This window comes from Acomys minous (genome assembly GCF_964271855.1).
Source record: "Acomys minous genome assembly, chromosome: 3".
NCBI lineage: Eukaryota > Metazoa > Chordata > Mammalia > Rodentia > Muridae > Acomys > Acomys minous.
In genome coordinates, this window is record NC_140485.1 from 22904272 (window position 1) to 22930865 (window position 26594).

Consider the following 26594-nt stretch of genomic DNA (forward strand, 5'->3'; position numbering starts at 1 on the left):
AACATTTTCTTTGGCTGCTGATGTAATGATAACTCCAATCGTATCTTCTGTACTTGAGATCTTTTCTTCCATCTCTTGTATTCTGTCTGCATTGCCTGTGTTCGTAGTTCCTGTTCTCTTCCCGGGGTCTTCCAACTCCAGCACTGCCTCAGACTGGGTCTTCTCCAGCACTGCCTCAGATTGGGTCTTCTCCAGCACTGCCTCAGCTTGGGTCTTCTCCAGCACTGCCTCAGATTGGGTCTTCTCCAGCACTGCCTTAGCTTGGGTCTTCTCCAGCACTGCCTCAGATTGGGTCTTCTCCAGCACTGCCTCAGACTGGGTCTTCTTCAGCACTGCCTCAGCTTGGGTCTTCTCCAGCACTGCCTCAGACTGGGTCTTCTCCAGCACCTCCTCAGATTGGGTCTTCTCCAGCACTGCCTCAGATTGGGTCTTCTCCAGCACCTCCTCAGATTGGGTCTTCTCCAGCACTGCCTCAGATTGGGTCTTCTCCAGCACTGCCTCAGCTTGGGTCTTCTCCAGCACTGCCTCAGATTGGGTCTTCTCCAGCACTGCCTCAGATTGGGTCTTCTCCAGCACTGCCTCAGATTGGGTCTTCTCCAGCACTGCCTCAGATTGGGTCTTCTTCAGCACTGCCTCAGCTTGGGTCTTCTCCAGCACTGCCTCAGACTGGGTCTTCTCCAGCACCTCCTCAGATTGGGTCTTCTCCAGCACTGCCTCAGATTGGGTCTTCTCCAGCACTGCCTCAGCTTGGGTCTTCTCCAGCACTGCCTCAGACTGGGTCTTCTCCAGCACTGCCTCAGATTGGGTCTTCTCCAGCACTGCCTCAGCTTGGGTCTTCTCCAGCACTGCCTCAGATTGGGTCTTCTCCAGCACTGCCTCAGACTGGGTCTTCTCCAGCACTGCCTCAGACTGGGTCTTCTCCAGCACCTCCTCAGATTGGGTCTTCTCCAGCACTGCCTCAGATTGGGTCTTCTCCAGCACTGCCTCAGATTGGGTCTTCTCCAGCACTGCCTCAGATTGGGTCTTCTCCAGCACTGCCTCAGATTGGGTCTTCTCCAGCACTGCCTCAGATTGGGTCTTCTCCAGCACTGCCTCAGATTGGGTCTTCTCCAGCACTGCCTCAGCTTGGGTCTTCTCCAGCACTGCCTCAGACTGGGGTCTTCTCCAGCACCTCCTCAGATTGGGTCTTCTCCAGCACTGCCTCAGCTTGGGTCTTCTCCAGCACTGCCTCAGACTGGGTCTTCTCCAGCACTGCCTCAGCTTGGGTCTTCTCCAGCACTGCCTCAGACTGGGTCTTCTCCAGCACTGCCTCAGACTGGGTCTTCTCCAGCACTGCCTCAGATTGGGTCTTCTCCAGCACTGCCTCAGCTTGGGTCTTCTCCAGCACTGCCTCAGATTGGGTCCTCCTTGTTTCTCTTCCCAAGGTCTTCCAACTCCAGCACTGCCTCAGCTTGGGTCCTCCTTGTTGCTTCTAATCCCCTCCTTAGGTCTTGAGTGGTTTTCTTCATTTCTTTCTCACATTTGATTAGATTTTCCTGTAATTCTTTTTAGGACTTATTCAATTCCTTCATCTGTTTGAATGTATTTTCATGTATTTCTTTGAGTGATTTATTTTCCTCCTTCAAAGCTTCTATCATTTTCATCACCTTAGATTTAAAATCTCCTTCTTGTGTATTATCATGGGTGTGTATATATCCAGGGCCCGCTATGGTAGGATCACTGGTTTCCGGTGGTGTCATATGGCTCTGAGTTTTGTTGCTTGTTTTGTTGTTGAGTTTTGTGCTGGCCTCTAGCCATCTGGGTGCCTCTGGTGTTAGTAGACCTGGAGGTTTCTCCAGTGGGGTCGCTGTCTGTGTGTGTCCCATGTGGACCAGCAGAGAGGGCTCTAAGCTGAAGGCTATTTTCTAGAGCTCCCCTGAGTCCTTCTCAGGATGGTGGACAATGGCTGCTGAGGCCAGCACCCAGCTCAGCTCTTCTGGGTTCCCTGTCTGTGTCTCAGTTGGATCAAGCAGGAGAGGAGCAAGCTGAGAAAACTTCAAGCCAAAAGCTACTTGGGTGTCCCTCAGGCCTCCTTGGTATGGTAAATAATGTATGTTGTAGCTGAAACCCGACTTACCTCTGTTGGTTCACTTTCTGTGCCCCAGATGGGCCAGGTCAGTAAGCAGTGGGCAGGCAAGGAGAGGTCTAAGCTCAAAGCTGCTTGGATGACCTACATGTTTTCTCGGGCTGGTAGCTAATGTGGGTTGTTGTCCACAGCCAACTCAACCTTTGCTTGTTAGTTCTCTGTGGCCCACATGGGCTAGGTTGGTCAGCAGCAGCAGCAGCAGCAGCAGTAGGCAGAAAGAGATCCAAGCTTAAAGCTGCTCAGGTGTCCGACGGGCCTTATCCAGACAGTAGCTAATGTGGTTTGTGGCCTGTGCCCATTTGCTCTCAGTGTCCCAGATGTGCCAGGACAGTAAGCAGTGGGTAGGCGGAGAGAGATCCAAACCCAAATCTGCTTGCTTGTGTATCCCACAAGCCTCTTAGGGATATCAGCATATGTGGGTTGTGGCCTGAGCCTGCTCACCTTTGCCTGTTTTATCTCTGTGCCCCAGATGGGCCAGGACAGTAAGCAGCAAAGTGGGTGGAGAGAGATCCAAGGCCAAAACTGCTCTGGTGTCCCACAGGTCTCTTCAGGGTAGCATCTAATGTGGGTTGTGGCCCGTGTCCAACTCAGTTCTTTGGACTGAGCAAGCTGTCTGCTTGCTCGAGTATTCAGAGTAAGGGGTGCTGGAACCTTGTGACTCCCAAGCCCAGGAGACATTCGGCCGCAATGGGGGAGGGGGGCACGTCAGGGGAGCTGGTTCCAATCTTCCCCAACTCCTTCCCTTCAGTTGGTTTCACAGCCTCTGATCTTCTACTCCCTAGACAACAGTGCACACTGGGCGCCACCATCTTGGAATCGCCCTAAAAAATACATTTCTTAAGGAAATATATGAGTGAAAAAAGAAATGGAAAAATACCAGATGTAGGCTCAAGGAGCTACACTTACATTTTTCCTACAGCATCGCGTAGTGCCTTAGTTGATATAATGTCTCCTCTCCAGGACATGTTTGACATGTTTTGACATGTTTGTCAAAAGGCAGATGACTGCAAGTGAACAGACTTGTCTTTAATTCCATTTGGGGGCCAGCACCATGCCAGCTGTGTTCGCATGGCTCTGTGACATGGCTTCAAGTCAGTATGGTGATACTCCTAATGGTAGCTTCTTTGCTCAGGATTGCTTTGGTTATCTGTAGTCTTTTGTGCTTCCAAATGAATTTTGAGAGTTTCCCCCTCTATCTCTGTGAAGAATGCATTAGAGTTTTGATGAGGATTGCATTGAATCATCTCAGTAAGAGCCATTTTTCACACCATGTGATTCTCCCAACACCTGAGTGCCAGAGGTTTTTCCTCTAGTTCCTTCTTCAGTGTCTGTCTAGAATATTTTGAACTTTCTACTGTGGACAGGCTTCATTCCCTCGATTAGATTTGAGTCTCTAGAGTAGGATGAGTTCAGTCAGTGGGCGCTCAGGGTGTGTCAGGGTGTGTCAGGGTGGTACTTGATCACAGCAGCCTGGTTTTGACCAGTGTCTGTGTGAATTTTTTTTCTCCATGGCAGAACTACTATGCAGCTTCTCGATGGTGCCCCCACTTGGGCTGCAAGGTTGTGACAAGTAGAAAGCTTTCCAGCAGCTACGAGTGGTGTTCTTGTGGGGATGGAGTTTCCTGGGATTCTCTTTGGTTTTCTTTTCTCCCTGCAGAGTGGAGAGTCCTTGGTCATGCATGAGAAGACAAAGTAGCCTCTCTCTAGGATCTTGTCCCAGGTGGCTTCAGGAGTATCTGGTTTCTTTATTGCTGAGCTCTTCTATATGGCTCTGCAGGTTGTGCTTATACATATGCACGTAATGTATATAAGTAACAACAGTTTGAGAAGAGGTCATGAATTTGAGAGGGAATGTGAAGGGGTATGTGGGAAGACTTGGAGCGGCGAGGGAAAGAGAGAAATGATGCAAATACAGTACTCAAAAACAGAATTCTCAGGATAATAAACATGCAAAAAAGTTATTATATTTTATAATTCATTTCAAATGATTGGATCCTTGAAGACTTATTTCATAGGCCTTTAGCTTCTCTCTCAAGTACTTACTGTTTTATTCTTATAAAATACACACACACACACACACACACACACACACACACACACACACAAAAACAGAGAGAGAGAGAGAGAGAGAGAGAGGGAGGGAGGGAGGGAGGGAGGGAAAGGGAGAGAGACTTAGAAAGTTAATTATTTGATTTTGATAACTTTAATTTATGTAAGCCATAATGAAGATAACAGTGGGATACAGATATGATTCCTAATTTGAAAGAAAATAAGAAATTGGCAGCTTCTGAGATTCCAGCATAAGTTAAAACATCACTTCCCTTGGAAACCAAATGTGGTACAAATAACAATTTTATTATGACCAAATATCTCTATGTCCTTGGATTGCTAAATTTAGTTCAATTAGCAAAGCTCAGAGATGCTAGCGACATACCCTCCACAAGCCCAGCACTTCACAGCTAACGAAGAGTGTTTGTGAGCTCGTGCACCTGTGGAGTTCGCCTTACTCTCTAGCCCTGTGAAGTCCTTGGCGCTTCCGTTTGCTAATTTAAACCTTAAGTTTCATATGAAGAGAAACAGAAAGATATAGTTAGGGAGACAAATGTAAGTCTCTTGAACTCTAATGTGTACACAAGGCAGTAGCTGGGCCTGTGCTAATGAGACTGGGGTGTGGGATGCATATGCACTAGGGTCTGGGATGAAGTGGAAATCATTTTAAAATTAGATAATAAGAATACACCAAAAATATGCATTTTCTTCAAAATACTCAACATGTTCCTTTTTGCTGAAATGAAACTGCACATGTGTTTTATTCTTGATTCTGCATGTCACACATATTTTGCTCAATGGCCCCTGGGTTTTCTTTCCCTCATTTTCCTGGAAGTTTAGTTCTGTGCGAAAGTCTCTTTACTATAGCTTTGCTTTAAAGCACATCTGTTGAAAGCAGACCTATGAGTGACAAGCCACTGTCTTTTCTGTTTCAGTAATTTATTTGGTTATTGCATTTGTGCAAGTGAGCTGCTTGGCATTGCTTTAGTGTCGCCAAGATCTATAAGTCATTTGCATTCCAGAAAAGCTATTAAAATAAAAACTGCAGAAGTGTTTTGAATAACCACACTTTGTGTACAAGTGTCCTCTTTATGGGCAATAACATGCTAAAAGTAATAGAGAATAATCACATACAAGAAGAATTGCCCATGCACATATAGTAAGGCTGGCATATTTTTCCCCCCACTGGTGAAATTCTTTTAAACACACACACAAAAAAATCTGAAGACACAAACTATATCAAATACAATCTTTGTGACTTTTCAATTAATCTCCACAAGTTTTCAGAGATTCTGTAAATAGCAATTACATGAAAACCATAATTAAAACTTTTCCCCTAAAATAAATCAAAGGATTAGAGAAAGGTAGGAGAGGGGAGACTAGCAAGACAGGCATTTATTACTAACACTGTACACACTCATGTCTAGAGTTTTTAAATCTTGTAGGCTTTTTGAAGCCTTTTTGGCAATATTTACTCTTCAATTTCCTCTCTTGTTTCTTCATTTATCTCTTACTTTTGCACCTAGTGGCAAATCTCCCAAGTTTAGGTCCTTTTCATGATGTTAATATATTACTTTCTACTGACAGTATTCTCAGACCACCATGAGGTACTCCGCATAGCAAGCGTCCATTGGGCCACGGGTGCAGAGCCGAGCTGCCTCTGTTGTCAGTGTTCACTCCTTCAGAGAAGACCAAAAACCGCCATCACACAGACCTTTGTTAAGGAAACACTCAAAATGGTGATCTCAGCACACATGAAGATGAGACCAGGGAAGCCTAGCCTACGCTACATAACTTGTATTAAAACAACCCACAAAATAGCAAATTTAAAAATTTTCATATCCTTTCTTTCCTCTGTTTCTCATTCTAATTCCAGCTACTTTGATCTGCTCCCAATGGCAAATGTCAATTCTTGGCTACCACCTGTCTTTACCCTCTGATGGTATTGAGTGCTCAGCTGCCTCTGGAATTCCAGGCCAATGTCTAGCATTTCTTATTGTCTATGTATAAAATCAACCCCCCCAAAAAACTTTTTTCAACCTTTGTTCTTAGCATGCAGAATGGTTTCATGAGAAGGACATACTGTGAGTTAATACATTTAATATACTCCAAAAGCCAGCTTAATAAGATGACCAGTAGAATACTCATTTCTGGTGCTGGAGCGGCTCTCACCCCCTCTCACCCCCACTCACCCCCTCTCACCTCACCCCCTCTCACCCCCTCTCACCCCCTCACCAGTGTCCCCTCTCTCAGGGCGTACTCAGGGCAGTGCTAGAAGGAAAATAAAAAATTAAAAACAGCCAATGAGCCTTTGTGTGAAGGAAGAAGAAACAATTATCCAAAGTCTTTTCTTTGTTTTTCTTTTTGTTTTTGTTTTATTTTAGGTATAGACTTCAACATCGAGAGTATTTTAAAGAACCCAAAAGCTCATGTGGCATCTGTACTCAAGGAAGAGTCAACAACAGTGTCGAGAGCAACGACAAAAGTAAGTCCAGGAGGAATTGTGAGGAGTCTCCCTGTTCAGTTTGCAGTGTCGTTAAACTCTGGTTTCACACAGCAATTCTGGTCAGCACATTCTGAACATATATCTTTAATCATCAGAGATGTATTTGGAAACATTAATCTTAAATTAAAATGTCCTACTTTCTTCTAACAATAACACCATCTCTACAGCAATTTTTAAAATGACCAAAGGGAAAAAAATGGTACTTATCTTTTCTTTGCTGTGGCTTCTCCTTGAGTAGACAAAGATGCTTTCTAGTGCTCACATGTGCTGTTAGTGTTGCCAAGACAATTCAAAGGGATGCTGGCAGTGGTTGCTCTGTCTTCACTCCTAAGGAGTGGCCCCAGGGAAACTGACACTGTGGATGCTGCTTTCTTGCATACCACAGCATAGGCCCTCTGTGGAATGTTTGCTTTGTTTTGTTTCAAGGAAATAAGAGAGAGTTTATCTGAAGCCATTTTGAGTGACTATGGCCTGAAAACACCAACTTAGGTTACCCCCAAGTTCTTTGTTCCACTGTGGAAGTGGTTTCATGAAGTTTGATAGAACAAAGAAAGTCAGGAACCCAGGTAGGTTTAAAATGCACTGGTGGGTGCATCGGAGAGTGATTACGGCAAGATGGGGGAAGATTTTCCAGAAGCCCCAAAATGCTATCTGATGACCTTCTTAGCTGTGGAGTTGGTGGATGCTAGTGGTCTGCTAAATTAATAGATTCCAAAAGGCTTTTATCTTTTAGCCACAAATGTTAGTTCTGACACAGACTTGCATGGGGTATGGCTGTCCTGAGGGCTAAAGCTAGCCTGAGATAGTGTAATTAACCCCACAGCCACTCCCCATGCCCTCCATGCTAATCTCCCATAGTACTGAGGTTCTAATGAAGCAGTTAGTCTCTGCAGGCACAGCTTCCTTGCAGACATTTTTTTGTTCACAGTTGTGCTCCCCCCCCACTCCACCTGTTGAACAAGTATCACAGGCTGAGTTGCCAGTCAATAGGTTGTATTCAGTTGGAAGAACAGGAAGAGAGGATAATGAAGGGGAGTGAGCGAGGGAAAGGGAGACAGACAGACAGACAGACACGCTTCAAAGTTACGCCCCCAGTGACAATACTTACTCCTGCTGGATCCCACCACCACCCACATACTTAGAATTTTAAGTCAATGACCTTATCTAATCTTGCCTAAAGCAACACAGTGTCAGCTCAATGACACCTCCCTAGGAGTCACTTGCAAGTGCCTCATCTTATTTATTAAATATTCTAAGGTCCCTCGTGGACATGAAGGCCTGTTCCTAGGATCTGCTGGAGATGGGGCTGAGTGTTGGGAAGGACAGTGTCTTCAGGTGAGTGGGCTAGCAGGCAAAGGACCTCAAGAAAGACACTGCGGTTTCTAGCCCAAGTCCACCCTTTAAGGTACCTTGGTGATGAGAGGCTAGATAGGAAAGCATGTTAAAAAAAAAAAGTCAGGCTCATAAAGACAAATGTTGCCTAATTTCTCTCATTTGTGGAATCTAGATTTAAACATAAATGTGTATTTATATGCCTATAGAGGACACGAAAGAAAAAAGGGGCTAAGGAAGGAGGGAAGAATTATAAATGAAATAATGGAGAATAAGAAGAGCTAATACAGAGGGGAAAAAAGAATCCATTTTCATATGGGATCTAGGGGTGTGTGTGGTGTGTGTGGTGTGTGTGTGTGTGTGTGTGTGTGTGTGTGTGTGTGTGTGTAATAGGACAGCAAGGGGTGAATATAAGCAAGATACAATAATGTATTTGTTATAATGAAACTTATTATTTCATGATAACTGATACATTAATAATAGATAATGGGGGGTGGACGGATTGGTGAATGGACAGGCAGGCAGATGGATGGATAAAATTATAAAACAGCATTCGGAATGTAAGTCTCATAGCCTGAGATGCTGGCAAATCCCTTTCTTTAAGAAGGGACTGGAGAGACGGCTCAGTGGTTGAGCGCTCTGGCTGCTCTTGCAGAGGACTGGGTTCTGCTTTCAGCATCCACATGGTGACTCAGACCATCCGTCACTCTAATTCCAGGGCATCTGATGCTGTCTTCTGGCCTCTGCCAGCGCTGCACATATGTAATGGGCATACATGATGCAGGCAAATACAAATACATGAAAATAAGGTTTTAATGATATTTAAAAATGTTTTGTGCATTGGTGTTTTGCCAGCATGTATGTCTGTGTAAGGATGTAGGATCTCCTGGAACTGGGATTATAGACAGTTGTGAACTGCTATGTGGGTGCTGGGAAATGAACCTGGGTCCTCAAGAAGAGCAGCCAGTGCTCTTAACCACTGAGCTATCTCTTCAGCCCAAAAATATGTTCTTTAAAAGGATTCTTTATAGTCTTTTTTGCATGTATTTTGATATATCCAGTGGGAATTTTCTTCACACTTACAACATAAATTGTTTTACAGTGCTTTAAACACAGAAAAGTGGTACCTGACTTGTGCTTTTTCCTTCCTCCTATAGTCCCATTATGCCAGCTTCGGCCCGGAGTTTCACCGTGTTCTCTTTGACTTTGGAGGTCAGAGCCCACTGATTTTGAACTATCTTAAGCTGCATGAGACAGGTGGTCTAGCCGTCACTCATAAAAAAAAGGGAAGTAGATTCACCAAGATACTCCAGGAGGCATATCCTTCCATGCTTTGCCGCAAGGTGCTCAGTCTCTAAGCCACTAAAACCTTTTTACTCTTTGTCCTAATATTTAAATGTGTTTTTGATGGATGCTTCATGTAGCGTTTACTTATGCGTTGTTTGCTTCCGCAACATGTCTGGCTTAACTGCTCTCTTTCTTAGCTTCAAGGCTTACATCTCCCATGTAAGCAAAGCAAACAGAATAGGAAGCCCAGGCCCTCCAACGTGGTTGTGCTGAGACCCACCCAAAGGCAAGGCCTGTCTTGCCACTTTGCTATTGGTGCGAGTTCAAGCCCTTGTTTTAAGTGTTGCTCATTGGCTTCCACGTCTCCAAAGAGAATCTCATGCACTTGGAAAATACCCATCATGGTCCAGGATCCACTGTAGACACAGAGGGACTCTGACGAGGTCTCGTCCAGCATTGTCCCTCTGACTACAGGAAGGAACGTCTGAGTAGTCCCAGGCTGCGGCCAAAGCTGCTGAGGATTCCCAGAGAACTGCTGGTCCTCATTCTGCGTCAGAATCCCAGAGAAGTAGGTTCTAACACAAGCGGGTGTAGGGGTCAGAAGACAACTTTCAGGAGTTGCTGTAGGAACTGTAGGTTCTTGGGACCACGCCCTGGTCATGAGGCTCGAGCGGCAAGTTCTTTCATCCCCTGAGCCCTCTGGTCGTTCCCTTAGCAACATACTTGTAAGAGGGACGTTTCGCACATGGAGAGACTGGTCTCTTGCAGTGGGCTGAGAAAAATCTGTCCTTGATGTTTTCCATTTATCCTTGTCTTGACCCTCTCCTGAACTTTCTTCTCCTGCCCCATACCTCACTCCGCATTCTAAACGTGTCTAATCATTTTCCAGATATTTCCACTCCTCCTCTCTAAGTGTCTGTGCCTGCCTTCTTTACCGGCGTGTGCTTTCATTACCCAAGTCCAGGGTCCAAGCTGTCTCTTGCAGGCAACTTTACAAACATTGGCAGAAACTCTATTATATTCTGGGTAATATGCTATGCACTAGAGACATGGTGGCAAACCCGCCTTCAGAAAGCCCGTTCTCTAACTTTTACCAGGTCCACGAGCTTGTCAGGTCCACTAAAGAGGCTGGCTTTTTGTAACCATCCTCACGTGCCTCCTTTAGCACCCTCTAGTCTCACGCTGCCTTCATTTCTCAGAGCTGCCGCGCACTGGCCTTTAAAGTTGGCAGCATGGTCAGATTCTTTGAAGCAGGCTTCGTGAGCACAGAAATAACAGCATCCGCAGAAACGCGGGTGTTTTTACGTGTCCTGAAGCATCAAGACTATATTCACCACACAGATGCCGCACAGAGTATTGAACCAGGGGGGACCTTGGTTTTAATCGGAGAGAAGGAACGGGGTCTCTGGTTGCCTTGCTCCACGAAACAGCAGCTCAAGGTGAGTCAACTGCTTCCCTTTGTCTACATGATCCAGTCCCAAGATGACCTGAGAAAACGTCACCAGGAGGGTGAGACCGAGAGAAGGGGAGAGAGTGAAGCAAAGAGCCATCTAGAAGCATCGGAGAGGTTCTCAGGAAAAGCCTTGCCTGTGTTACTCTGGCGACATCGCAGGCCCACAGTGGCGCGCTGGCTATAGCGTTGGCTCTTAGATATTGCAGAAGAAAGCGCCATGACAGCGTCATCAGAAAAGACGCGTCAAGTATCTAAACCTTGCGTTGCGCTCTATTTTTAGATAACTTTTACTATTCTTCACCTCCTGAGGGCGTGGCTAGATTTCTTCTAGAAAACTGGCAGTTAAAAATGGGGGAATGAGGACTTTTGGAGTGAAAATTGTTTTCTTTTCTTTTGTTTTTTTTTTTTTTTTTAACGTACAGAACAAAGGGGTTTTGTTTGGTGAGGCCAAGTGCAGGCATCTGTACTGCAGGCATTTTGTAGCTACATCAAGCCAGAAGTAATTAGAAAACTGCTGGTTATATGTGGTCCTTTCTTATTACAAACCCAGTTTAAGTTCCAATATTTTTCTTTTTTGTTTAAAAAAATATGCAAAACGCCACAATCCAACAACTTGTTGTTGCCCCTCTAAAACAGGAGTGTTCTCTTGTCTTGGGTGATCAGAGTGGGCCATTGCTGACTTCTTAGCCACATTTTGGATTTTGGAATAATAAACACGTTACTGTATGCAAGGGGGAGGGGACACAAGAAAGAAGTTGCCAACATGACCAATTCATTAGGGGCAAGGTTTTTATTACGGGTAAGAGAGAGAAAATATCCAGAGGCACTTGAAAGAGTTCAGAGGAGAGAGAGAGAGAGAGAGAGAGAGAGAGAGAGAGACAGACAGACAGACAGACAGACAGACAGACAGACAGAGAGAAGAAAACAGAAGAGATGTGTCCAGGACTAGGGAGGGCAAACGAGGGAGAGAACAGTGGAGAGTGAGCGAGTGATGGGGGTGCGGAGTGTGAGAGAGCAGAAAACAGAAAGAGGTGCGAGAGAGAGTGACGGTGGACAAATCATGCAGACTGTAAAGAGGGTGAGTACCTGGAGGAGGGACCCCTTTTATGGGGCGGAAAACCCACTTTACAAGTTCCTGAGGTACACTGATTTTTAGCTAACTGCCAGAAATCCTATGGTCAAGCTTAAGCTTGATTTTAGATATATGAAAGGCCAGAGACCTAACAGTAACAATATGTCTCAGTGTCTCAAAGGAGAAAATAAGAGTGCCTTATTGGTAGTTTGGATATGTATTTTTAATTCAAGAAATGTAATAAAATGGCCAGGCATGGTGGCATGTGCCCATGATCTTAGCATGGGAAGACAGAGGTAAGAGTCTCAATTCGGGTTCCAGGTCAGCCAATGCAATATAGAGAAGAAAGAAAGAAGGAAGGGAGGGAAGAAGGGAGGGAGGGAGGGAAGGAGGGAAGGAGGGAGGAAGGGAGAAAAGGAGTGTAACAACCCCAGTCTACATCAAGGAAGGAAAATTTCATGACTGCTTCCCTAGCTCTTCTCTGTTAGGAAAGGCTGTAGTAGCCAGGACTCAATCCTATAGGCTGGGCAGGGGCGGGGCCCAATGGTAAGGCTTCACCTACCTGCTTAGCACACACAAGGCCCTGAGTGATCCCCAACCCATCTGGAAACAAGCCAATGGAACAAAACGTTTAAGTGGAAAAGTCAAAGCTTTTAAAGTCTTAGAGGTTAGGACCTTAATAAATCCCCAACATGCAAAGCCGGCTCTATGTGTGTGTGTGTGTGTTTGAGGCAGGGTCTCCTGTGGCCCAGGCTACCTGAGAACTCTCATTTCTCATGCTGCTGGTCTGTGAAGTTTACAGTCTGAGTGTTTCTACTTTGGGGTCTTAACCACAAAGGTTTCTAGAACCCAGGGAGAGAGGAGACTATAAATACTTAAAAGAAAGAAAGAAAGAGAAAAAAGAAAAAAGAATTTAGTTGAAGTCATGTCACTTTCCTGTTATATTTTTTTCTTTCTCCAAAATGATAAACTATGCTTCTTACTTCACACAGCCACATCACAGACCACAGAATAGGATTCAAATTTATTTGTCCTAGAAATGTTTGTGTTTCTTGTGTTATTTTTGGTATTTGGCACTTCTTTCCCCTCCTCTTCCTTTTATAGTTTTCGTCCCTGGGGAAAACTGTCTTTTGGTGTTTGGTAGCGCTCAGCAAGTGCATCTATTTGTTGCCCCACCTACCCCTACAGGGTTCAGCCCCACACTCAGAATCCCGGAACCACCATTTTCCTCTGCAGGCTGCAGTCACAGTTGTCGGCTGAAACAGAGACCCACCTGACGCATATCGTAGTTTTTCTTCTTTTGTGGTCATGTTTTTATTCTGTTTGCTGTGAGGTTCCCCACGGGGCTGCTGGACTGTATCCCTAAAAGCTGAGATCGCGTTTCCCAGCAAGCAGTGGCTGCAGATTCAGAGCACAGCGGCTTGGTGAAGTCACTCACTCTCACGATAGCCACTGCTGTGTGGTGATGTGTGCACTGTCACCTGCTTCAACCCCTCAGCTTACAGAGAAGCAAAGGTCACAGCAGGGCATCTCCTCATTGTTTGGACCCTGGGACCCTCTTTAGGGACTGTGAGGGATTGAGGAAAGGACAAAGGCAAAGATACAGGGACAGGAAACCTGGGACCAGGTTTGGGGGGGGGTGTTCCCTCTGATAAGATACTGCAGGCAACCTGGAGCCTTGGTGTACTTATTAGGCACAGCACGGGGTGGAGGGATTAACTAGTCTCTGTAGTTGAGCAGTCTACAAAGTGAGTTCTAGGACAGTCAGAGCTACACAAAGAAACCCTGTCTCAAAAAGAAAGAAAGAAAAGAAAACAGTGGGAGAAGGAAGCTGCAGGTGCTGCAGTTGCTGTGCTTATTCCCTCAGGCACAGAGAGCTGAGGACCTTTCCCATCCCTCTAAGCCTTGGCCAGGCTGAGGTGTTGGACTTCTCGCTGTGACCATGACCATGTCAAAACTGTGTATCCACTTAGGATTCACTCAGGGGTTTCTACTGCTCCCTACACCTCCTGGGAAGTCTGTGCTCTTTTTAAAAAAAATTTGTTTGCTTATTCACTTTACATCCTGGTGGTAGCCTCATCCCTCCTCACCTCCCAACCCAAGAGGGCATCAGCTCCCAGTATATAGATGGTTGTGAGCCACCATGTAGTTGCTGGGAATTGAACTCAGGACCTCTGGAAGAGCAGACAGTGCTCTTAACCACTGAGCCATAAAGCCTTTAGTTTTCATTCAGTCAACCAGAGGGTGGTCTTTTAGATAGTGAGGGGTACACATAAAAGTTTTTTGGGGGGCTGCCTGTCAGAAAAGAGAGAGGTAGCTTCTCACCTGGGAATAACTTTGACTCTCAGGGGACATTGGATGTAGAGTGTGTGGAGAGCTCCTCTAGGTATCCAGTGGACAGATACTCTAACATTCCCTGCTATTTGTGGGGCAGCCTTTACACAGCTGTCCTGACCCAAACATAAATGAGGTGTGGTGAAGAAGTCCCAGTGTACAGGGTGTGTGCCTGGAAAACTGTTCCCCAAACGTGAAGGAGAAAGTTGTCCCGTAAGCTCCCTCAAGTATACCGAGAATATACACTATTGTGTGAAGTTATGGGCGCATAGCAGTTACTATGGATTATAGACTGTCTAATCAAGAAAATAACTCTCAAGAGGAGTGTGTGGGACAACAAGCAGTTCTGTGCAGAAAAGTCTAATGGCCTAAGTTCAGTCCCCCACGCCTGGAGAAGGAGAAAACCAAAGCCCACCAGCACACACATCACATCACATCACACACGTGCTCATGCATACACCACACACCCCACACACCCCACATGTATCACATACACACATCACGCATGCACACACATCACATGCACACATATACACGCACACACCCACCACCTACACACCTGCACATGCACACATTGCACACATCACTTACACACACATCAGGCATGCACACCCACACATCACATATATTATCTACACATCACATCACATATGCACACACATCACATACACACATGCACAGCACACACGAATTGCTTATTTTGAAAAAGAGAATTTGTCACCATTCTGAGATTCTCCCTATGGTCCATGAACTACAATAGAACTGCACTGTAGTTAGAAAAGATCTGTCTTCAGAGGACACTGACCAGAACAAAGGGAGGAGGTGACCACTTGGGATCAGTGAGAACTTCGGGAGCATAGGCCCTAACTGTTTAGTCATTTTAACGTGTCCTTTGCTCTTGATTTGTGCTTCCTTGTGTACTGCTTTCTAATGCATGTGCCAACTCTATTCCATGGCTCGATGGGGGAAAAAGAAAGACTTTACGTTAGGAGGAATTTTTATGATGGAAGTCTCTATTTTTCCATCACAGCCGTGCCTGCCATGACTAGCAATGATTCAATTAGAAGCCTTTATCCAAGCCTCCATTTCTTCATTTGTAATTGGACCCCACCGCTGCTTCTATCTTCTACTGCATCCTGCTTGGTGGGCGGGAAGGGCTCCAGACCCTCATTTGAGGCCTCTAGGATAGCTCAGTCTCGGTTCAGCACAGCCCAACCACAGCTCTTGTGACATCCAGAAGAGAACAATTTTATTTGTCCCCAAATGGCTCCTTCTCCATGTAGCGGCTTTGCCATGCATCCTAGGAGCCATGGATAGGGAATGAAGTGTGAGGCCAATGCAGACCGAGGAGCTGGAAAGCATGTTGCCACAGCTTTCCCAGAGGGGCAGAAAATAGCCATTATTCATAATTTACAACTTTTAAGTCCTCCATGTTTCTTCAGCTGGGATGAAACCGTGGCTTTAAGTGTCTGAAGAAAATAAAAATTAGGACACTCATTAGCACGCGTTCACAAAAGTCTACTGAGCCCCGCTGCTGTTGGGTAATACAAGAAGATGCTGTGGCCTTCCTCAATGCCCGCATAATGCAGCCCGGGACCACACTGTACAAACGAACAAGGACCAAGCTTTGTAAATGAGTAGAGTGTCTTTATGAAGAACTTACACCCAGCTCACTTCAATACAGCCACATGCTCAAACTTGAACATTTGTAGGGGCGGAAGCATAACTATTTCAGCACCAATAGCATTTTCTTGGAAAACCCAATTCACTCAGCATGTCAAACAAATCATGTCACAAAGCCTTACCCATGGAAGCCGTGCCCAAGACACCAGCAGAACTTTACAAAGGGACAAGAGCTTTGAACTTCTAACAAGTACTCTAGGGGATCAATCAAATAATAGTAGGAAATGGTTGCATTCCCAACTGAGCATTTTGGCAAGATCCGTCTCTACCTGGAAAGGCGCGTCATCAGTTGTTTCAGTCCCCCAACACAATGATAGGACTTTCTGCAGTCTTTTCCCCAGAGAAGCCACGACCTCCCGTGCTTTAATGGAAAGAGTTCCCCCAGGCAGCAGAAGCACCGTCTGCTTACAGGTCCTCTGCTCTGGGCTGGTGGATCACTCTGTAGCTGCGGGATGGTTTGGTGGATCTTAGATTGCAGGGCTCTTGCCCAGGTAGGAAGTTAGACGCTACCTTTTCCTTACATGTGCCTGCCTCCAGTTCCCAACCTAAAACAGGAGGCACGTAGACCCCTCTTGCTAGGCTCTTGAGGCAGCCAATGTGTGAGCTCCTACATGAACACCAAGATACAACATCCAGACATGGAAGCATTTCAGGCACAGGCCCTCAGTGGAAGGTTTTGCAAAACAGTCCTTTCGACAGAGCCGGTGGTGCACACCTGTAGTGCCAGCTTCCTGGGGAGTGAGGTGAGAGATCGCCGGAGTCCAAGGCCAGCCTGGCAGCATCTCAACAAGAATCACTGAGCCTTGTCTGTCTACAGCAGTTACCACCCACCTGTGTGTGTGGAAGAATTGCAATACTATAGTTGCAAGACGCCAACTATTGTGTTAAAATACTGTGACATCACAGCAAATGTAGTGATAGGAAAAGGGAGATGGTTTCAGTTTTCGGAATGCAGGAACATGGGGGAGTTTTCTCTTTTGATTACATTAATCTTTCCATTATCCCTGTACATTAATATTTTGTGGTTTTGAGGCAAGGTCTTGCTATGTAACCCAGACTGGTCTGTAACTTGTGATCCCAGCCTCCCACATGTTGGAATGGCCGCTGTGTACCTCCAAACCCAACTACATATACTTTTTAAGTTTGCTGAATTAAATATTTATCCATATGAATAGGTTTTGTAGGACTTGGCCTTCTGTGCTTTAAGGTGGGATGTTCATTGCTTCCTTTTGAGATTTGAGGACTGCTGTACTTTTAATGCTGACTCTTCATGAAAGAATCTAAAATGTAACTAAAGAGTGAAATGTCAAATCCAGAATTTGGAAGTGACCTAGACACCTTCCAGATTTGACTCATATCGTGATTGAGCTATTGCTTGTCGACATTCAGTGACACCACTTAGGCCTGAAAACAGAGTGATTTGCACATGGCCATCAGATCTCAAGAGGTCACTATCCTGAAGACAATGGTATGTTACTGACATATTAACAGAGGCATCAACTGCGAACAGGAAGCCCGAGCAGACGAGCCCAGCCTTCAATAGCAGCTCTCGTTTGAACACGAATGCTGCAATGCCTTACTCCTGGAGTCAAATGGATTGCCCTCACAGCACACTGGAACTGAGGCTCCAGTCTCCCAATGAAGGCTCACCTGCAAAAAAAACTATTAGAATGGCCTCTGCCAAGCACAGATGGTGTCTCACAGCCCTCAACTCCTACAGCTATGTAGCTGTTTTTATGTCATGAAAGGCCTTCCCTGGGAGACAAAACACTGGCCTGGGTTGGGCCTGTGTGCTAGCTTAGCCATGCTAGTCTGATGTCTACTACTGGCTAAAAGGAGTCTGAAACCTAAGTCTTCAAAGCCAGAAGCTGCAGATCTTTCCTCACTGTGGCACAGGGGCTGAGCCTACAAAGTCCTGAGGGCACAGGATGTCACCAGAGCACACCTGCTGGAACCCACCAGGTGTGGGTGCTCACTCACACCTTCCATGCTCATCCTGGAAAGGCCAGCAAATGTTCCTTCCCTTCGTTGCCCACTCCAAGGCCAGCTTCTGCCGACCCCTTAACCTGTCTCCACCTTACACATGGTGTCTTGAAGGCTCCGTGACTTACTCCAGCTTTCTGTGTCTGGCATGTAATCAGAAGTGCGCCAGCTTAGCAAGCTTATATAGGGTGCTCCTGGGCACTGCCAGCCTTCTAGTAAGGTACCAACTGGATGAGCAGGGCTTAAGGGCTGGTACCAGCGAGGACTCTTGGCCTCAAACCATCACCCCTTCACCAAGCTTGTCCCACAGTACATACAGAGACTTCTTTTAGCCAAATATCCTTTAGGTTTATCCATGTTGTGACAAACAGACTCTTTTAGGGGCAGCAAATATCCCACTGTATGTATCTACACTGCAGTTTCTGTTCCTGTTGGTCTGCTGTCAAATTTCTGTTTATCATTGTGAACAGTGCCACAATACACAGGAGAGCATAGATGCTGTCATTAAGTGATACTTTCCAAATCTGCACTCTGAAAGTTTGTTTTTAAATTTCTTCAGAATCCTCCATACCCTGTTTCCACAATGGCTGCATCAGTCTACACTCCTGAAAAATGTGGACAAGGGTCCGCCACCTTAGCAGCACTATTTACTTAGTAAATAGTCACGTCTTCTGTAACGTGAGCTGAGGGGCTGCCTCTTTGAGTTTCCTTGCCACATTCTGCTTCAGAAGGGACCGCAGGCTTTTCGGGGTAAGACCAGAGCTGGGGACTGTCAGCTTTGCCTCAGAGGGAATGCAACCCAGCTCCCTTCCAGGACATGCCTATACTCTGCCTCCCATCTCTCCTCTGTGTAGCAGCAGAAGCTAGGTTATCTGAGCATCTACACAGGTGCACAGCTGCGCCCTAAGCCTCCCAGAAGAGATGTTGAATTCTCAGTAGGTGCTGAGTGAATGCCCAAACAAGATGACAAAAATTGGGGTAGAATGTCAATGCATACTAAAAATGTAACAAATTTCTGTTTTTAACACACACACACACACACACACACACACACACACACACACACACACACACACTTTCAAAACTATTATAGTGCTTGGGGAAACAAGCTTAAAGTAATCTGAAAAGTGGTGTTTTCTCTTAGCTCTCTGTATAACAACAGACATAGCATTTACATCTACACTTGAGGCCTTAAGAAAGGAGACTCAGGCCACACAGTCCCCATAATTTCCCTGAGATGGATCCCATTTATCTTTCACAAGTATTCCCAACCAGAAATCATTCCTTAACTGTAAGCCCAGCACACCGCCTGCTCCAACATACTGTGACATCATCAAGGAGGCCAAGAGAAAATTTGCAAAGAACCAAAAGGACTTTAGGAGGTAAGTTTGAGCACTGAAGTAGATTTGACTTAAGATGTTTAATAGCCACAAGAAAGAGGGAAAAAAATGCCTGGACTTGATCTCCTCTGAGGAGAGGCATTGTCTAACATCGGTTCCATTCCTGGGTCCTTTTTTTGTTTTCTTTTGTTTTTGTTTTGTTTTGTTTTATTTTATTTTATTTTACTTTATTAATTTATTCTTGTTACATCTCAATGGTTATCCCATCCCTTGTATCCTCTCATTCTTCCCTCCCTCCCATTTTCCCCTTATTCCCCTCCCCTATGACTGTTCCTGAGGGGGATTACCTCCCCCTGTATATGTTCATAGGGTATCAAGTCTCTTCTTGGTAACCTGCTGTCCTTCCTCTGAGTGCCACCAGGTCTCCCCCTCCAGGGGACATGGTCAAAGTTGAGGCACCAGAGTATGTGAGAAAGTCATATCCCACTCTCCACTCTACTGTGGAGAATGTTCTGACCATTGTCTAGATCTGGGTAGGGGTTAAAGGTTTACCGCCTGTATTGTCCTTGGCTGGTGCCTTAGTTTGAGCGGGACCCCTGGGCCCAAATCTGCCCCCAGCTATTCCACTCCTTGGAATATACCCAGAAGATGCTCCAGCACACAACAAGAACATTTGCTCAACCATGTTCATAGCAGCCTTATTCATAATAGCCAGAACATGGAAACAGCCTAAGTGTCCATCAGTAGAAGAATGGATAAAGAAACTGTGGTACATATACACTATGAAATACTATTCAGCTATTAAAAACAAGGAATTCCCAAAATTTGTGGATAAATGAATTGAGCTAGAAATGATCATAATGAGTGAGTTAACCCAGAAGCAGAAAGACTCAAATGGTATATCCTCACTTATATCTGCATATTAGCCCAAGGGGCATGTCCCACGAAAGCCTTCACTTACCAGGAAACCGAGACAGAGGGGAGGACATTCTAGTGGGACTCTAGATGAGAGAAGCATGGGAGAATGGCAAAGTAGAAGGATCCAGAGGGTCCTAGAAGCCTACAAGTAGAACATCCTGGGTCCTTTTCCCATGGCAAGGGTTCATGTGGTGCCCATGGAGCCTGACAGGTATCAGGGAGTAGCGTGGGTAAGAAGAAGCCTTGCTGTGGGGTACACCCCAACGTAGGAAGACCAGCTCTCCAGGCAATAGAGACTGGAGCACCACCACTTTGCAAAGATGAACATGGAAAGAAGGAAGGTTGTGTGCTATGGATGCACAGTCTGGAACTGGGGTGGCAGCTGGGGTGGCAGCTGGGGTGGCGTCAGGACTCTTGGAGAGTGTTTTCTCCTTGTGCTTGGTCTAAGTGGTTGCTCATGAGCAGCCATCGTCTTTCTAGACGATGTGCTAGAGGGCTAGGAATGGACTGTGCAAGAATGCCCATGAAACAAGAAAACCTGGCATGACCCATCTAGTGATGTCAAGGTAGCCATCTAATGATTGTGGTCTTGGGGGGAAGGAAGGACCAGACCCAGCTTTGGGAATGCAGTGCTACTCAGGGAGAGAGAGATGGAGCAACCAGTGGGCTCCTACCCAACATGCATGACACAGGCTGTGCTCCTCTCCCTGTGGGTCCCCAACACACACACACACACACACACACACACACACACACACACACACACACACAGAGCCACTTCCTCTGCCACCAAGCATCTCCACATAGTGGGAAAAGGTGGATACCTTCCTAGTTCACCCTGATGGAAGCAGTGAGGTGATGTCTCAGGTCACACCAGGGGCAGGCAGTACCGCTGGCACATATTTCTAGAAGGAACTGTGGGGACGATTTAGCACACTAGTCAGTCCCTGGGGAACAAAGGGCTCACTGATATATTCTTCCTCACATAGGATTGGCTGCTTCATTTAACTCCAAGTGTTCATAGAGTTTTATTTATATTTTACAGAGCAAAGCAAAGAATTAAAGAAGATATCAAGTTCCTGAAAGAACAACAGGAAAAAGTTGACAAGGAGCTTGACCGGTTTGTGTATCACTTAACTTGTAGTACACAAGTCATTTTTAATTGACAAACACACCGAAAACCAGAATGGGTTTGTTGTACAAACATCTATTAACTATCAACAAAGAGTGTTCTGTCCTCGTTGGCATTTCATCAGTACAGAGGTTCTCCACCTTCCTTACGCCGAGACCCTCTAATACTCATGTTGTGGTCACCCCCAACCATGAAATTATCTCCATTGCTACTTCATAACTGTAATTTTGCCACTGTTACGAATCCTAGTGTAAATATCTGTGTTTTCCAATGGTCTTGGGTAGCTGCTGTTTATAAAAAGGTGGGGAGGAGGTGGGATCGCAACTCACAGGTTGAGAACCACTGTCTAGACCAACACACTAACTCCTTTTATTTTAAAAAAGAATGATCGCCTTCCTGTCAACTTAATTAATTACTAAGTGTGACTATTTTTACTTCAACCATAGGACTTAGCCTATAACGATGCACGGCCTGGGAAAGACATGCACTAGAAAGCTGGCCTTCTGCTGGCTTGACCGTGACCACAGCCTGCTATCGCTTCCATCCCCGCGGCTTCCTCTACACATGCAAACTGTTTCCCCAATGAAGCAGGAACAGTTTAGCTGATTTTATTTGTTTTATAAATTGGAATGTAAGATGAAAAACTAGAAAGTGTTAAGGTAGACGGACCTCCTCCAAACAAATGGCGCAGCGCTATAAGCCCCCTCGAGAGGCTGGAACTTGGCCAGTCTCCTGTAAATGTTCTGGGTTCCCAGTCACCAGAGAAAGTCCAGCCCATCACTTTAAGACCTATATTACCTCTGACCAAAAAAAAAAAAAAAAATCAGGAATTTGTATGTCGTCCCTGCACAGGAACCATGCTAATCTTCTCTGTATCATTCCAATTTTAGTGTATGTGCCGCCAAAGAGGCACCAAGCTATTTTTCAAGCTGCCATATACAAAGAGCCAAAACACTAAGAATGGAACATTTATATAATTGCTAATGTGTCATGGTTCTTCTTGCTGTAGGTAGTTTATTGTATATACATGTAATAATATAAATGTATATGCTAAAAAAAGTAATTTAAAAAAGAAAAAATCCCTGTCAGCTACCATTTCTGTTCACAGCCCCTAAGTCAGGACATCAAATTCCAGTGACTCAAAACAGAACCCACAGGAACAGATTTCCTCACAATGGGGAAGCTCAGAAAATTGGGAGGCTTTCAGGGTGGATCGGAATACGCAGTCAAAGAAGGATGCTTCACACACAGGGATAGTGAAGATGAAAATGTTCCTGTGGCTAGACATCCCATGGACCAGTCACAGCCACAGGCTCACCATGTTACCCTCCACGAGCAGCCATGCAAAATGAGACTCATGGAGAGGCAGCTCAGTCAGAAAGCACATGTTAGGCAGTGAGGGTGGTCTCCAGACTTTGTGAATACACAGAACTCTTTAATTGTATGCTGCAAACTGGGCACTTTAGACTATGGTCACCTATAAGACCAATAAGACCAGGGGGCATACAAGGGCAGATGTTAACAAAAATGAACACACAGCACACCGGGAACCAAAGAGAAAGGGCATCAGGGAACTGGGGACTGTGTTTAAGGAGGAACCCAAAGAGGAGGAAACCCAGAGTGACAAGTGCAAAGAAGTCGGCTAAGACAGAGAAAAGCTGTTGATGTCGTTCCCACACCCTCCCGAGGCAGCCCTGCTGTGGGGTCAGGTCTGCCAGGACTGAATGTCCACAGCACCTTGAATGAGCCTTCCCATGGTTAACTCTCTGACCTTCCTACCAGATTGACGGAGAAAGCATTTCCAGGTTTCAGTTGAAAATCCCAGAAAAATGAATAGCTTCCTATACCTTCCGCTTTCATCATTGGTTTCTCTCATTAGTGTTTCTTCCTTGTCTCAAGTTCCCGCCTACCCCGCTTCTGCCTCCCTCTCCCATCCTCAGCTCCTGTTGCTTGCTGCCTCAACTCTGTAGCATTTCTCCCTTGAGCAGTTGCTGACTGAGAGCCTGGAAGGTCCCTGGGACCCTTCCTCAAGGAGCTCAGCCTAGCACACACCCTTGCACAAACGAGTCTGGGCCACATCCTTCTGTTCTTCCCCTGTGCCACTGTGTAAAGCCTCCATCCTCAAGTGCTGGTAAGTGGAGGCAGTTAGGGTAGTGATATGTGGCACGGCTAGCTGAAGGGGGCGCTCTTCTGCTGGGGGGGAGTCACAAGTGGTAGGATTGAAGGCGTCAAGATTATGCTTGGAGTAAAGTCTGCTTTGTAGCCTTCAGTATGTAAGGTAGTGGCAGCAGCTTTGCCTATCTGAGCCCGTTTCCTCGTTGGTGAAAAAGACAATAAAAGCTGTCCATGTTTGCTTCCGTTGTGATGAGGTAGTTGCATTAATACATGTGATGGGCTCACAAGAGCCCAGCGCATTTAGGCTTTGCAAATACCGGCCACGAGATGCATATGAACAATCTGTTTGCCTAAACGTTTTTCTTTATTCCATTAGGCTCCAAGCAAAGGCTTCCAGAAACATCCAAGAAGTCAAAAACGATTTTGACAAATTTCTACATACGCTGGTATGTTTCCTTCCTGGAAACAATTGAGAGTTCTCTGCCCTGCTCCTTGCCTCCAGACCTCACAATGTCTCATAAGCAATGCATGGTCACACCCAAGCTGCAGCGGCAGAAGCAACAAATTCTTTTCACTGCCTGTCCACTGCAAAGGGGAGGTCATCCATTCTCAAATACAGCGACAGCCTCGTGCCCACTGTCCTCATACCTTGCTTCTAAACATGGTCCCTGGGGCAGTTTCTGAAACTAAGACCCCATAAAGTGCAATTGGGTTAGAAGCTATAGGAAATTATTGGTGGTTCAAGTTGTATTTTATTTTTTTTATTAATAATTCAACAAAGCTATATGATACCCTTCAATGACCCAAACACAATGAAGACTGTGACAAGACTCTAGAGCTCAGGTGTGAGAAGGAAAGCGGGATGAGGAGAGCTCCTGTCTGCTTCCGGGGTCCTTTCCTTTCTGCTCCTCCAAGCCTTGTGAGCAGCCCTGCTAGGTCTGAGAATCATTCATGCTCTCCAAAAGGCCAGAACAGGTAGACACCACATGCAGGGAACTGGCAGGCTGCACCAGATGAGCCAGGGATGGAGGGAGCCAGTGTGAAAGGTTTCCTTTTCTCCTGCAGTCCAGACTCAGAGCAATCCCCTGGCCATGGGGCTGGGATGAGGAAGATTCCTATACTGAGAGGTGCTAGAACACCATGAAACACTCAGTGTTGCTATGAGATTCACAGAAGCATCATCTCTTTGTTTGTCTAAGCATCGTTCTTTATTCATATTTTTTCCGATGCATTTTGTACTACTGAATAGTGCCGTGAGCACTTAACACATGTAAGAGAACAGCAGTGCACTCGTGCAGGTAAGGGCTGACCCTGCAGAGCTGTGGAAACCACTGCTCCCTGCTGTGCCTCACCCTCTGACACTACAACTGCTCCCTCAGCCTCCTTCGCTTGCCACCTGCAGGACGCAGTCTTCTGTCAGCCTTCCATGCCACATTTTCAAATGCCAAGGAGCCAAACTAAATACATTTGCCGACCAGATGTGGGCTGTTTTCCTGGTCTGGGCCAGCCAGTACAGCTGACATGATTCTTCAGTTGATTTAAAAGCAAGCCCTGCACTCCCACAGAGCCTTCCACACACCCGAGTCTGCAAGCTGTGTCCACACTCTGCTGGTCGGCATTGCCTGCTCACTAGCTTTCACGCTCCGGCTGTCCTTTAATGGCACACTCAAAGTCCGTTTCTCTGTGGAGCTTACGCCCTGAGCCGCATCCTTAGTCTTTTCAGTAGAGCTGGATATACCTCACGACTTCTAGAACACTGAATACTGAAGGCAGGTTTGAAGCAGTCTTAACTAGAGTAGAATAGTTTCAGTAGACTTTATACATCACCAAACATGAAACACCTAGAAAGACTGACCGCTATAGAGGTACACATCCCGAACACTTAGAATAACTGTGTCCCCGTGGAGGTATGCACACCAAACTTAGAATGACTGTGTCTCCATGGAAATGTGTCCACTGAACACTTAAAATGACTGTGTCCCCAGGGAGGTCTGCACACTGAACTTAGAATGAGTGTGTCCCCAGTGAGGTGTGAACACTGAATATTGAGAATTACTGACTTTTTTTTCATCTTCCTATGAAGGAATTATGGCAGAAATGATTAAATGGACTAACAGCAATGACACATAATTCAAGTTTGCTCATTTCTTTTTTTAAAAAAATTCTAAACCAACCACAAATTATTTGTGAGGAATACAGACCATAAGAAATGCAGGATTATAAACTTAAATAAGTCAGATCTTAGATTACTGTGCTTAAAAAATCAAAATTCTTTCAACAAACTTGATAGAAAGTTGGTCAGGTGTTTAGAAGGAAATGAGTCAGAGTTGGTTTCAGGATGGATCTTGGTTTCCTAGTGGCTTGTCATTTGTCCTTGCCGATGTCTCTTGGGAACTGGCAGGTGAATGCTGGTTAATGGGCCATCATATGAAACAACAAGAGTGGTAATATTCTGGATAATTCCAACCACAATGCAACTACTGTTTCTGTCACCTGAATATATTAATAAAACCGTTTTTAGTCTTCCCATCCTACAATGCAACTCAGAAAGGGCTTCTGGGAGTCTGCCACTGGCATGTCACCACATGACCAGACACTTCTGCCCACTCTTGAAAAATGCACTAAATCCTTACCCCCACCACCATGACTGTCAATGTCAGAGCACACTTTAGGCCTTTACGCCTGCATGCCACTCATCTGCCCTACGCTGGACCAAGCACACAACAAGACTTGCCAGGCACCCACAAGGGGATGTGAGGTATGTGTAGGGCTGTCAGGATGATAGGCACATCTCTTGGATTGGAAAGGTGTTTAAGAAATGATAGTGCTATGCTGGGATTTCCTATTGGGACTCCAGGTGAGAAAAGTATGGGAGAATGGGGAAATAGGAGAATCCAGAGGATCCTAGAAACCTACAAGAAGACCATCAAGGCTGGCAGATCTGGACCCATTGGGGTCTGCTCAAGGACAATACATGCAGTAAACATTGAATCCCTATTCAGATCTAGCCAAAGGACAGCACATTCTCCACAGTTGTGTGGAGAGCAGGGACTGACTCTGACATGAACTCTGGTGGCCCCTATTTGACCACTTCCCCTTGGTGGGGAGGCCTGGTGGCACTCAGAGAAAGGGGAAGCAGGCTACCAGGATGAGACCTGACAGGCTGTGATCATATGGTCGGGGAGAAGGTCTCCTTCTGTCACAGACTTGGGGGAGGGGGATAGGGCAAAAGAGGGATGTGGAATAGGAAGATACAAGTGAGGGG

The 26594-nt window shown here is 45.8% G+C and overlaps 1 protein-coding gene across 2 annotated transcripts in view; it reads left to right on the forward strand.

Annotated features, from left to right (window-relative positions):
* FAM227B (family with sequence similarity 227 member B) overlaps positions 1 to 26594 on the forward strand; it is a 160812-nt gene that overhangs the window by 133754 nt on the left and 464 nt on the right. Inside the window, exons 12-16 of one of the 2 annotated variants that reach the window (XR_014777958.1) lie at positions 6559 to 6659; positions 9170 to 9302; positions 19100 to 19206; positions 21128 to 21202; positions 23706 to 23775. Coding sequence is in view for 1 of the 2 variants with exons in the window: in XM_084775513.1 (XP_084631639.1) it covers positions 6559 to 6659; positions 9170 to 9370 (302 nt within the window). In the remaining variant the exon portion in view is untranslated. Of the gene's footprint in view, positions 1 to 6558; positions 6660 to 9169; positions 9386 to 19099; positions 19207 to 21127; positions 21203 to 23705; positions 23776 to 26594 lie in introns of those variants that run through there. The other variant, XM_084775513.1, reaches the window with a different exon arrangement.